Source organism: Coregonus clupeaformis, chromosome 36, assembly GCF_020615455.1.
Source record: "Coregonus clupeaformis isolate EN_2021a chromosome 36, ASM2061545v1, whole genome shotgun sequence".
NCBI lineage: Eukaryota > Metazoa > Chordata > Actinopteri > Salmoniformes > Salmonidae > Coregonus > Coregonus clupeaformis.
Window position 1 is genome coordinate 23,122,852 of NC_059227.1, and position 9,985 is coordinate 23,132,836.

General features: G+C 44.1%; 1 protein-coding gene across 2 annotated transcripts; it reads right to left on the reverse strand.

Annotated features, from left to right (window-relative positions):
* Nucleotides 1-984: 984 nt before the first annotated feature.
* Nucleotides 985-9,554, reverse strand: LOC121552071 (tribbles homolog 2-like). 2 transcript variants are annotated; one of them, XM_041864761.2, is made up of 3 exons: nt 8,181-9,554; nt 5,481-5,773; nt 985-2,235 (listed from the first exon to the last, which is right to left on the reverse strand). In XM_041864761.2, exons 1-3 carry the CDS (start codon nt 8,448-8,450, stop codon nt 1,761-1,763), a joined length of 1,038 nt encoding a protein of 345 aa, XP_041720695.2. In that variant the 5' UTR covers nt 8,451-9,554; the 3' UTR covers nt 985-1,760. The 2 variants fall into 2 exon arrangements, with proteins under 2 accessions (XP_041720695.2, XP_045067248.1); XM_045211313.1 differs by having other exon boundaries at nt 9,431-9,552.
* Nucleotides 9,555-9,985: the final 431 nt, after the last annotated feature.

The following is a 9,985-nucleotide window of genomic DNA, read 5'->3' on the forward strand; positions in this document are numbered from 1 at the left end:
GAACATTTCTGATCAAATGTTTTTACTTTAATAAAAAAACAAGCTTGTTTTGTTTCACCCTGCTAGGCAGGTGATAGCATTCATAGGGCACATGCCGAGGACTAGTTAATAAAAACACAAATTCAAGTAACATTGAGATACGACAAAACATGTCCACTGGTACCCATTCAGAACAGGACAGTTTCACAGGACCTACACAGGCAGAAGAAAATCAACATGGGCTACTGCAGAACATGTTACTGTAATAGTATCTTTTAATAATTGGTGTCAAGTTCAAAATAAAATATATTAAGGGTGACTGAAGTTGGCATGGGTGGTGCGGGCACAGAAATACTGGCATAAAAGTTTAATAGTTTTTTCTAAAAACTTCGGACAGCCTTTTTCCCATCGCAACTGTCCTGTGTCCAAAATATTGCCTACAATACATACATGAAAAAGGAATCTCTGAAAAAGAAAAACCCTGCAATGTTTTTTTAAATATATATATATTTATATTTATATAGTTGTTGTTACAATTTAAATAAAACGTAACGTTTTCCGTTCCTACAAATGAAAAGCTAAACTTAAATAGAGAAAGTGAGTCTAGAGAGGTGATAACGATTGTTCACTGAACCTAAACAAATCAAGCGCATTATGCCACGTGGTGAAGGCTTAACGAGAGAGAGAGAGAGGTTACAAATTAAGGTTAAGGAGAAGATATCAAAGCAGCAGTAACAATTTAATGGAATAGCTTAATACAACAAGGTGATATCAAGGCCCCGTGTAGCTCAGTTGGTAGAGCATGGCGTTTGCAACGCCAGGGTTGTGGGTTCGATTCCCACGGGGGGCCAGTATGAAAATGTATGCACTCACTAACTGTAAGTCGCTCTGGATAAGAGCGTCTGCTAAATGACTAAAATGTAAATGTAATATCAGACTTAAAACCTAGCCTTATAAATGAATGGTGGTGGAACATTGTTTTTTAAAAGAAATGCACACAATAAGTGGGGGAGGAATAAGGCTATACAGAAAAAGATGATGAAGCACACAGGTTTCTGAAGACGGGTACGTGCAATAATTGAGTGAGTATCCGTCTTCTATGTCAGTAAGAGCTTTATAACCTAGGGTCAAAGGTCATGTTAGGTAATGAGAGACAAACACTGAGTGAGAAAATAAAAATGAGGTCATCTGTCCTGATGATTGTTAGAACAGATTAGGTAGAAGTTGTCCCTAATCACTGGTCCAGGGTCAGATATTGTTTTAATCCTCCTAATAATGGTTCAGTTTAGGATTGAGGGTTGGGTTATCTGATCCTAGATCTGTGGTTAGCGGGCAATTTATACCTGGTCATGTGAAAACTCATAGAGGAGTGTAGTAGCAGTTTGACTGACTGACATGTGTCTTGTTCTCCTTGGCTGTGGTCTTGTGTCCCTTCGTGCTTTCTGTAGCGTCACAACATGTCGTATGTATCTACTTTTAAATGCACCCCCCCCCAAAAAAATAATTATGTTTGCTACATTGTTTGCGACTTGCATGTCTAGTGGCGGCAAACTCCTCTTAACAGAAGTCCTGCCCCTGTGATGTTTGTACGCCATTCACCACTTGGCTCCGCCTCGAGGTTGGTTTTCCATGGAATGGAAAGGAAAAAAAGATGGAAACACCTTTTCTGTGAGTGACAATGTTTCACCTGCTAAACAACTAATCTACCGTTAGGCTCTTTCCGAGCGTGTCACATTTGTTCCGCGTTGTGGCGTAGTCCTCCCTTTGTGCTTCATGTCTGCTCAGCTGAAGAACTGATCCAGCTCCTCCTCCATGTTCACCTCGGGCACAGTCTGCTCCTGCTCCCTCTCCCCTCTCCCCTGGACCACAGCACCACCTGCTGCCCCGGAGGATAAGAACCAGGGGTGCTCCAGGATCTCCCGGGACGTAAGGCGCTCTGCAGGCTCCCGGCGGAGGATACTCCGGATCAGACACTTGGCCTTGGGCGTCAGGGTCTCTGGGATGCTGAAGTGGCCCCGGCGGATCTTACTGAACAGGGAGCCGGGTTCTACATCGTGGAAGGGGTAGCGGCCCACCAGGATGGTGTAGAGCATGACGCCCAGGGACCAGACGTCGGCCGCCTTGCCCGAGTAGCTGCCGCTGGCGTTGAGGATCTCGGGGCTGACGTAGGCAGGGCAGCCATGTTTGTCTGACAGAGAGTCGTCATGGCCCTCCAGGATGTAAGTGTCTTCTAGGCTCTCCAGCTTCACAAGGCTCCTGGAGGGAGACAAGAACAGACAACAAACAAATATTAATACCCAGAGTCCTCTTTCCACAGGAGGATGAATACAAAATCCATTCTGATAAGAATCATATCTGACCTTTATATAACCGATGGACAATGACGCATTTTCTAATTTAAAATGTAATTGGGCCATAAAATCAAAAGTACATTGTGAGTATAGAAACGCTTCTGCCGCACAGTTCTTGATCACTGTAGGCAGTTGCCCTCTTCTAGTGGGAGCACAATGTAATTCACTGTGATGGACATCATCCGCATGTTTTCGATCCATAGCTTTGGACATTAAATTACGTAGAGCACATAATGCCGGGGGCTTACATCTGACATTTCCATTCACAGAGATAAGAGTAGCGCACCCAGCATGCATCAGCCTATTTATAGCCCAGCTGATTCAATAGACCACTCCAGCCCAACAAAGAACCACCATTATGGACGACTTCAGTTCAGGGGCCTTGAGTCAGCATGCGGTAAGAAGAGTTTCAAAACGGAAATCAAGCCTCAAAAGGGTTATCATCATCAGTGTATTTTTTTAAAAAGAGACCCATTAAGCCTTGTCTCTTTTCAAAGCAGACCTTCACAGCCATGTTTCTCTGAGAGCTGCTGATCATAATGATGGGTTGTTCAGAGGCACCATGACTGATGAGGGCTCTGGAGTGGCTCACGGTATACAGACCCTATACACAGATGAGAAAGGGACACTTGTGAGGCTCCACCTAAAGTGTCTCCATCTGTTTATGTGGGAGGGGCTCTTAGTGACACACACACACATATTCTGGGAGAACTGAACACTTCATCCACTGTAGCCCTTTCCTGCAGTTAAATGACCTATTATTAATATTTTTCATAATTTCATAATAAACATATATTTTTTTAACGCAGAAAATCCAGTGTTTCTATGTCAAACAGGTATTTCTTTATTTTGTCTTCTGTGATGTATATAAAGTGTAATATTGGGATGCAAACTCAAAATTGAATACATTTCAACTCTATATCTGACATGGTACAGGTGTCTCCTTTTTTTAAACCCCATATTTTATTTTTATTTTATTTCACCTTTATTTAACTAGGCAAGTCAGTTAAGAACAAATTCTTATTTACAATGACGGCCTACACTGGCCAAACCCGGACGACGCTGGGCCAATTGTGCGCCGCCCTATGGGACTCCCAATCACGGCCGGTTGTGACACAGCCTGGAATCGAACCAGGGGGTCTGTAGTGATGCCTCAAGGACTAAGATGTGTGTGAGGTGTATACTTTTGTTACAAAGTAGATTTGTTTAAGATGACCAAGAAACACTCTGTGTGACAGTGATTTAGCCCACTGCAGTAAAAGGTTAATTAAGGAGAAGAGCAGAGCTGCAGCCAGCAGTGGCTAATGCATATTCAGAAAATGTCTTCCTATTGTCTGTGACACGCGCACCCACTCATGTGCACAAGTGCGCAAACACACACCTCCACTGATTTGTGCTTAGGCTTGACTTTATGTTAATTGTGGGATTTTGTACCGTCCGCTTCACTTGTTCAGATTTATTGTGTTCTAGGAGCTTGATTTCAGGTAGTTGAGAGTATGCAATCAATGCATTACCTCAATTGCCTTTATAAGCAGCCCATTTAGAAATGTCACTAACAGAGCTACCTACAACATACATACCAGCAAACACTCTATGTAGCCAATAGAATAGAGAGGTTGGCATATTTCTTACTACTGCTGACATAGCATCTCATGTTAAGTATGACCCCATAAAGACGTTAAAAATACATTAAAACACGTTGCTGGGTTAAAAGGTCACTGTCTGGTACATTAAGGACAATGCTTGTAGGTTGGGTTCTAGACCTATAACCTTTCCTGGGGGACAGTGAGAGGTCAATTCAACCATGATGACATAAGCAGGTTTCCCACACACTGCAAATACTGTAACTGCTGTGGCCATATCAACTTACTGGGTCACCTATCTCTCTCTCTCCCTATCTCCCTTCTCTGGCCTGCCACTAAAGCTCTGGGACTTGGCTTTTGGCCAGGGTGACTCTGAATAGTCTGAAGTGGCTTCCTCTCCAGTCTCCTCATCTCCTTTCCTTCATCTGCACTGATTTGAAAGAGCTGGATAGGCGAAAGCAGATTCCCAGTAGCCTGCCACTGTACTGCTGCGATTTAAAAAAATAAAATGTTTTCATCTCGTGCTAGCTTGTTTTTTCCGATCAGTCCAGATGTAGGAGAGGATACAAGGATAGGAGCAGAGGAAGGAAGACACTTAGAATTAGATGCACCCCCAGTCCCCACCCCACAGTGTCTCTCTTCACCCCCCTTGAACCAAGCTCTGCCCCCATCAATCATTCAGCTGTCACATCCCAACCTGGTTGGCCCTGTCATGGCAGCCAAGGTCGTTAAGAGTGCTATTAAATGAGCGTGGTAGTCGGCTCAGCTTCCCTTTTCAATGAGCAGAGCCAGAGGGTGACGCAGCCATACATTCACATAGATAAAGGGCATCTACTCCACTGCCAGGTTGGAGCAGAATGAGGTCCTGAACAGATCTAGGATCAGCTTACCCTTCGCCCAATGTAACCTTAACCATTGGAGGAGAAAACACAAAGCTGACTTGAGCTCAGTGTGTGTCTGGGCAGGGGCATTCAGATAGAGGGCATCCAGTCAGTGCCAGGAACAGCACATGCTTGCTTTGACAGTCAGTTAAAAAAGCAGCATTAGAATATGTTTTTTATCACTGTTCTCCTGGATCACTATAATGATAAATATGGACAGCCCACCACCAGGGGTCAGTATATACTACAGCCTGCACTAGCTGATGTCGGTGTAGAACCGATTCATTACTCTGTGCCACAGCCTTACATGGTAAATCCCAACGTAATTGAACATCTGTCAGACAAAGCAACTCCTGGCATCTCTGCTACACTGTCCACCAGTTTAACAGCAGTTCAGCTAGCTGGTCTGTATCCAGGAGTCACCCTGCTTGTCCCCAAGCCACATACATGTGTGTGTACTCCTAGTTATATTGCATACCTCCAATATGGCGACCTCTGATCTAAATAGAAACTGCTCAACTTCATTATTATGTTACGACAACATTGTTACTGTAGTAATTACAGTGTTAATAAAAGGTGGAACTTCATGTAAAGAGCAGGGTTATTTACATTCATATCAATTTACAATGAGCATAAGGTGAGAGACTCGTTCATCCCCCCTCCCCCTCCCCCACCCCCTTTCTCACCTGTCCTCGTTCCTAAAGACAAACTTCCTCAGCTTGAGGTCCCGGAGGACCACGCCGTTATCATGGCAATGCGCCACGGCCGAGGCTATCTGACGGAAGAGCCTGGCGGCCTCGTCCTCGCGCAGCTTCTTGCAGGTGCGGACGAAGGAGTGCATGTCTCCGTGGCTCCTCTCGAAGAAGACATAGGCCCGCTGCTCCCCGAGCAGGATCTCCACCACCTGGTTGATGTGCTCATGTCTGCCCAGGGCGAAGTAGGCCGCCAGGGACTCCTGGTAACGGCCTATCTCAAACACCTGGAGAGGGGGAGGGAGCAGGGAAAGGGGGTGGGTGGGGAGAAAGGAGGGGGAAGGAGTTTAGTATCCAATGGAGTTGATAGTCATTGTTCAGCACATTGTGTAGACTAGAGCAGATGTGATTGCCTATCATCGTGTAGAATAGAGAACCGGGCAAGCTCTATATTTCTCCAAGTTCTGAATGTTTCACCTTACTGAATAGTCCTCCACCCCCAGTGCTCCAGAACCTTCAGACCAAGGTTTATTCCATGGGGTGCAACATTTAGAATGCTGCTGTAGATAGAAAGGTAATAGACCTGCAGGGTGACCATTCCATATTCTGCATGCATACATTTCTATCTGAATGTGAACATTCTGTAACATTGTCGCTGTCACCCTCCTGCATATGCTACAGGCTGCCCCGGTTTTCCATAGTAACCCCTCTCCCTCAGTTCTCCACCTTGACTTTCAGCAAGTGAAGCCCAGGTGAACGAGCCTCTCGACTACAAGTCAATAAAAACAGTAGGCTCTGGCTCACCCCGCAGTGAGTGTGTACTTCTCAAGGTCTACAGTTGTAGCTGGGGTCTACTAATACACCTAGGCAGTAAACTGTCAATTCTGACATTACAAATTGATCTTTGATGTTGCTTGGCAACATTCAGTAGAAATGGAGGTCAGATGTATAAATATAGCTCGCTGGCAGTGGCAGTTACAGTGCCAAAGGCCGTTCTCTTACCACTGGAACACAGTTTAGGGCCTTAGCCTATTCTAGGACTGTGCTCCTATGGGGCCTGTGTGCTTTTAGCCTAACATTTGTTCTATTAATCAGGCCAATTTTATGACCCTGTTTAGGGTTAATCATTTGAATGTACCCAAGGGTACATGTATCCAATGCGCCAATAATCATAATATAGAGTTAAGTCAATACTGTACTGTCCAGTGGTGGACACAAAGGCCAAAAGGTTGCCCTATGAACAAATTGAAGTCCTATCCAATAAGTCAACCACATATCGGATCTTTTAGGCCCTCTGGTGATGTGTGTGCTATGAGAAAAACAACAACATGCAAAGTTGGAGATTTAACTACAATGAAATGTATTATATTCATATTGCACTAGAAAAACTGAAACATTATTATTTTATACATCCATTTACCTTGTGGGATATGGTGGGTCATTTTGGTAGTAATGAAAACCTGAGCACATGTGCTATGCACCAACCTGGTCTCAGAGCGTTTTGTATTATTCTGTACGTAAATAGTTCAACTCCATTTAGTATGATACTGTATGCTACGTTTCGTATGGTATGCATTCATTTGTGGATCTCCATCACCCGTTTCGTATGATATGTTATGAATTACAATTCGTACTATATGTTATGAATTTGCTAAACTTATGATATGTTACAAATTCTAGCTAGGTGGCTAACATTAGGGTTAGCTAACAGGGTTAATGTTAGAGTTAGCTACATACTAATTAGTTGCAAAGTATCTAAAAAGTAGTAAGTAGTTGCAAAGTTGCTAATTAGCTAAAAGGCTAAAGTTGTCACTGATGAGATACAAACTCGCAACCTTTGGGTTGCTAGACGTTCGCGTTATACGCCCGACCAACCACCCTACTTTAGTTTTGCCTTAAGTAACCATCTGTCTTATGTAATCATACCAAACTTAACATATCATCCTATATTCAGTGTCCCGGATTTACGTTTACTATATTACGTCTAGTATATGAGACCATGCTGCATGAGCAGGAGAATGAGGAAAACCTCATATTCATTTTTAAACAATGAGGAACAAAGGACTGGGTAGTGCTACACGGGCTATTAGTTTGGGAGAGCGGTTATTCACTCCTTTGTCGACGTTACATCATGCAACCAGACCCACATAGCTCTCGAGACACGCGCGAGCTGAGCAGCCTGCTTGTCTGCCTGCTATGCACTTCATTCACTTTTCCATTACTCGTTCGGTCGTCTCTATTTCCAATTCATGCATAAAATATCAGGAGACAAATTTCGCGGCAACACCGGGTATTTATCTATACAGTGCATTGTTTAGTTGTGCATGCCCTATTGGACAGTCCGTGGGTAATTTGCATTTTAAAAGGCAACCAGATAGGCCTGCCCTACAGCTATAAACATGTAACTACTGTATATGTAACTAATGTCTATCTAAAATAGATGGCTTTATTGTGAGCAAATTCAGGTTTATTATAGTGCTATAATTATATTCTACAGTCAACTTGCAACTTGACCCTGGTGGATTGACCAAATATGGTGCTTTATGGTTAGGCTAGTGTGATCTCCTCGAGATGATTGGAATTTGCATGACGTTCGCTACAATGTAGGCCCATATCTGCTGCATTCTCTCTATTGCTAATGCAACCGTCAATCAACCCAAGGGCCCATAAAACTCTTATAGCTCGAGGACCCACCTTACATACGAGCTCTTCCCCGGTGTGCAGGTGGGCGGCCCTGAAAACGTGGTCCCCCTCCAAGGGCTCGAGGAGCAGGTAGTTCCCGATGCAGGAGATACAGTGGGAGGAATCTGGTGTTTCAGGGGGGCTAGGGGATCCTAGGTTAGGGCTGAAACTCTGGCTGGATTCTGTAGTCCTCAGGCAAGATAACTCCTCAAAATCGGTCGCTTTGTGCCGTGATCTCCCATAACGCGAGATGTTGATGGGATTTGATCTCTGTATGTTCATCAGGATTCCGAAATACTTCCAAACTATCGGGGTCTTCTTCTATTCGAAGGCAGGGATGTGTAGCAGCACTTCTTTGGGTTGTAAACTTTAGTCGATAGATTGGTTTTTGTGGCCCAATACTTTGTAGCTGCCGTTTAAAAAATATATCTAGATGATGTTTTGCGCTATCCTTGCAAGTGCACCTATTACACTGTAATACGTAGGCTAGGCTATGTCAACCTTTATCTGTACAGCTGGAGGGCTCATATGCAATACATGCAAAGAAAGATGCAATTCTAAGATAATGTTTGCAATATGTGGTCTTTATCTACCCAGCTGTAGGACTAAAACAAAATCATTGTTCACTGCACCATAACGCACGGCAGCCCTTTGCAGAAGAGATAGTGCTGCATTTGAGCATAAACGCTTTTCCAGAGTGCTAGAGACAGCAATGCCGATTTGCTATAAAAGAAACACTCAAAACCTACCGAATGTCAGCTTTGTAATGACGACTGGACTGCTAGATTAAAGATTTAGCATAAAGCTAGCCCGCAGATTAATTTAATTACATTACACGTTTTAGAAAATAGAAACAATGTATCCGTCTAATAGCTTGCAGACTGAGACCATACAAAGTAACCGCGGTTAAAATCGCACCGACGTTGCAAGCTACGGTAGGCTATATTTAAATCAACATTAATTATTGATAGCAAAAGCAATGCTATTGCTTCATAGCTACCAGGTCAGTGTCAGATGGGCCTTGTTCGTTCCACAAATGCAGCGAGCTTCGGGATTTGCCATCGACCAAATATGGAGAGAAAACCATCCAGAATTCGTAGCCCTTTGTTGTGTTCGGAAGTGGATGTCCTTTGCGACTAATTTTAAAAACCGAAGTAACTGTCGTCGACTGTTTCAGCTGCTGGAATTAAGGGATGGCCGACTTTCCCAGGCCTTTCCCTTGATTCAGCAAGACATTCTTTCCGGCGGTGGTGTGTACTTACGTGGCTGGGAAAAATCTAGTCCATTCAATGCGAGATCAGCCGCGCAACACACCGTGCCTCAGTGCAGGAGCCGACTGCCTGGCGGATAGGCTTCCACACACACTCTTTCGCTCACACACATACACACAGACTTGCCTCCGACCCGCCTCCCTTACGTCACATACACACACATACAGAGAGGAAACCCATTGGTTTTCCTGCCGATCTTGACACAATTAACGTCTACAGTAATATGCAGCAGTCATGTGAGCTGCATGTACACCCTAGGAATCTAAATGTAGCCTACCCACGGCTGGTATCAGAGGGGAATGGGGGGAATGGGGGTGTGGTAAGGCAGGCTACTGTAGCCTACCACCAGCCTAGAAATGCCATCCATAGAAATACACAATATATACAAAAGTATGTGGACACCAATTCAAATGAGTGGATTTGGCTATTTCAGCCACACTCGTTGCTGATAGGTGTATAAAATCGAGCACACAGCCATGCAATCTCCATAGACAAACATTGGCAGTAAAATGCCCTTACTGAAGAGCTCAGTGACTTTCAACGTTG

What these genes read in the sequence shown, in the direction of transcription:
- LOC121552071 (XM_041864761.2), bottom strand. Translation starts at nt 8,450, where the DNA reads ATGAACATACAGAGATCAAATCCCATCAACATCTCGCGTTATGGGAGA. An exon ending in GGGAAGAGCTCGTATGTAAG is followed by an intron (nt 5,774 to 8,180) that starts GTGGGTCCTCGA and finishes CCCCCTCTCCAG; the next exon opens with GTGTTTGAGATAGGCCGTTA. An exon ending in GTCTTTAGGAACGAGGACAG is followed by an intron (nt 2,236 to 5,480) that starts GTGAGAAAGGGG and finishes GTCTCCCTCCAG; the next exon opens with GAGCCTTGTGAAGCTGGAGA.